The 1,173-nt window shown below is 67.8% G+C and overlaps 1 protein-coding gene across 1 annotated transcript in view; it reads left to right on the top strand.

Annotated features, from left to right (window-relative positions):
- The first annotated feature begins 473 nt into the window (after positions 1-473).
- DUSP9 (dual specificity phosphatase 9) overlaps positions 474-1,173 on the top strand; it is a 2,166-nt gene continuing 1,466 nt past the window's right edge. The window contains exons 1-2 of the mRNA XM_030889039.2: positions 474-618; positions 854-1,169. Coding sequence (XP_030744899.1) covers positions 888-1,169 — 282 coding nt within the window. The 5' untranslated portion in view covers positions 474-618; positions 854-887. The remainder of the gene's footprint in view (positions 619-853; positions 1,170-1,173) is intronic.

Here is a 1,173-nt window from a genome sequence, read left to right as displayed (position 1 = left end):
CCAACAGGGATCCTGTCCCGCCCAAGCCCTGGGGGGTGCCTAGGAGCTGCGGGGGGTGGGAGAGCACGATGGTCCAGGCTCACCGAATGAGTTAGTTTAAAGGCAAACTCTGGGGCAGAGGTGCAGGGCTTTGCCCCACCCCCATCTCCACTCCCACCTCAACCCTCCCCCTGCCTCCCGGCTGGGTGGCGCCACCAGGGGACCTGTGGCTGACCATTCCTTACTGGGCCTCTGACTGCCCTTGGCCTCTGCCCCGTCTTGTCCCGCCTCAGTGGAAGGCCAAGCTTAGCGCGCCACGCGCTAGGCCCACCCAACTGCTCCCGCTCGAACCCGTTGGCTCGCTGGCCACCCTGAGCCCTCCCCCGCCCGCCCTCTCCGCCCCCGCCCCGCCCCTCGCAGCGGCAGCCTAGCATCCAAAAGGAGCCGCTTCCCGAGTAGCAGCTGGGTCAGCAGCCAGCAAGTGACCAGAGTACTGGCGGCTCGCGGCTCGCCTTCCACGTGCGCGCCTCCTCAGCAGCCCTGCCTCTTGCCTCGCAGCCGGTTTCACAGACAGCGCCCTCCGACTCATCGTGCCCAGGACATCCGCAAGTGGCCACCTGCAGTCCGACCTCACTCTAGGTCTCTCCTTTTGTCCTCTCCTCCCCAGGGGGATCCAAACGGCTGGCTCCAGGAGGGCCGTCGTGGACGGGCCGCCCTGTTCTCCCTGAACCCCACAAGTCCGAACTTCGGGAGTGATCGCGGTGGACTGGGAATGGGGATGAAGGGAGGCGGCGATGGCCTTAGGTCCACCTGATGGGAACCAGGCAGGCTTCTAGGGAGGTCCAACTCACACCAGTCTTCCCTTTCTCCGCAGAGCTCGAGACCCGACGTGCAGGGAGCCGGCCCTCATGGCGAGCTTGGGCCGCTCTAGCCTGTGGCTGAGCCAGGAGCTGTCGCCTCCTCGGCCACAGCTGTTGATCCTGGATTGCCGCAGCCGAGAGCTCTACGAGGCAGCGCGCATCACCGGCGCGCTCAACGTGGCCCTGCCTGGGCTGCTGTTGCGCCGCCTGCGCCGCGGGAGCCTGTCGGTGCGTGCGCTGCTGCCCGGGCCACCGCAGCAGCCGTCACTGGGCCCCGTGCTCCTCTATGATCAGAGCGGCGGGCGGCGAGGGCGCCGGGATGAAGCCGAACCCG

Source organism: Echinops telfairi, unplaced genomic scaffold (genome assembly GCF_000313985.2).
Source record: "Echinops telfairi isolate 266 unplaced genomic scaffold, ASM31398v2 ScPeMD7_7472;HRSCAF=8510, whole genome shotgun sequence".
Taxonomy (NCBI): domain Eukaryota; kingdom Metazoa; phylum Chordata; class Mammalia; order Afrosoricida; family Tenrecidae; genus Echinops; species Echinops telfairi.
This window is presented reverse-complemented; position numbering and strand designations above follow the sequence as displayed.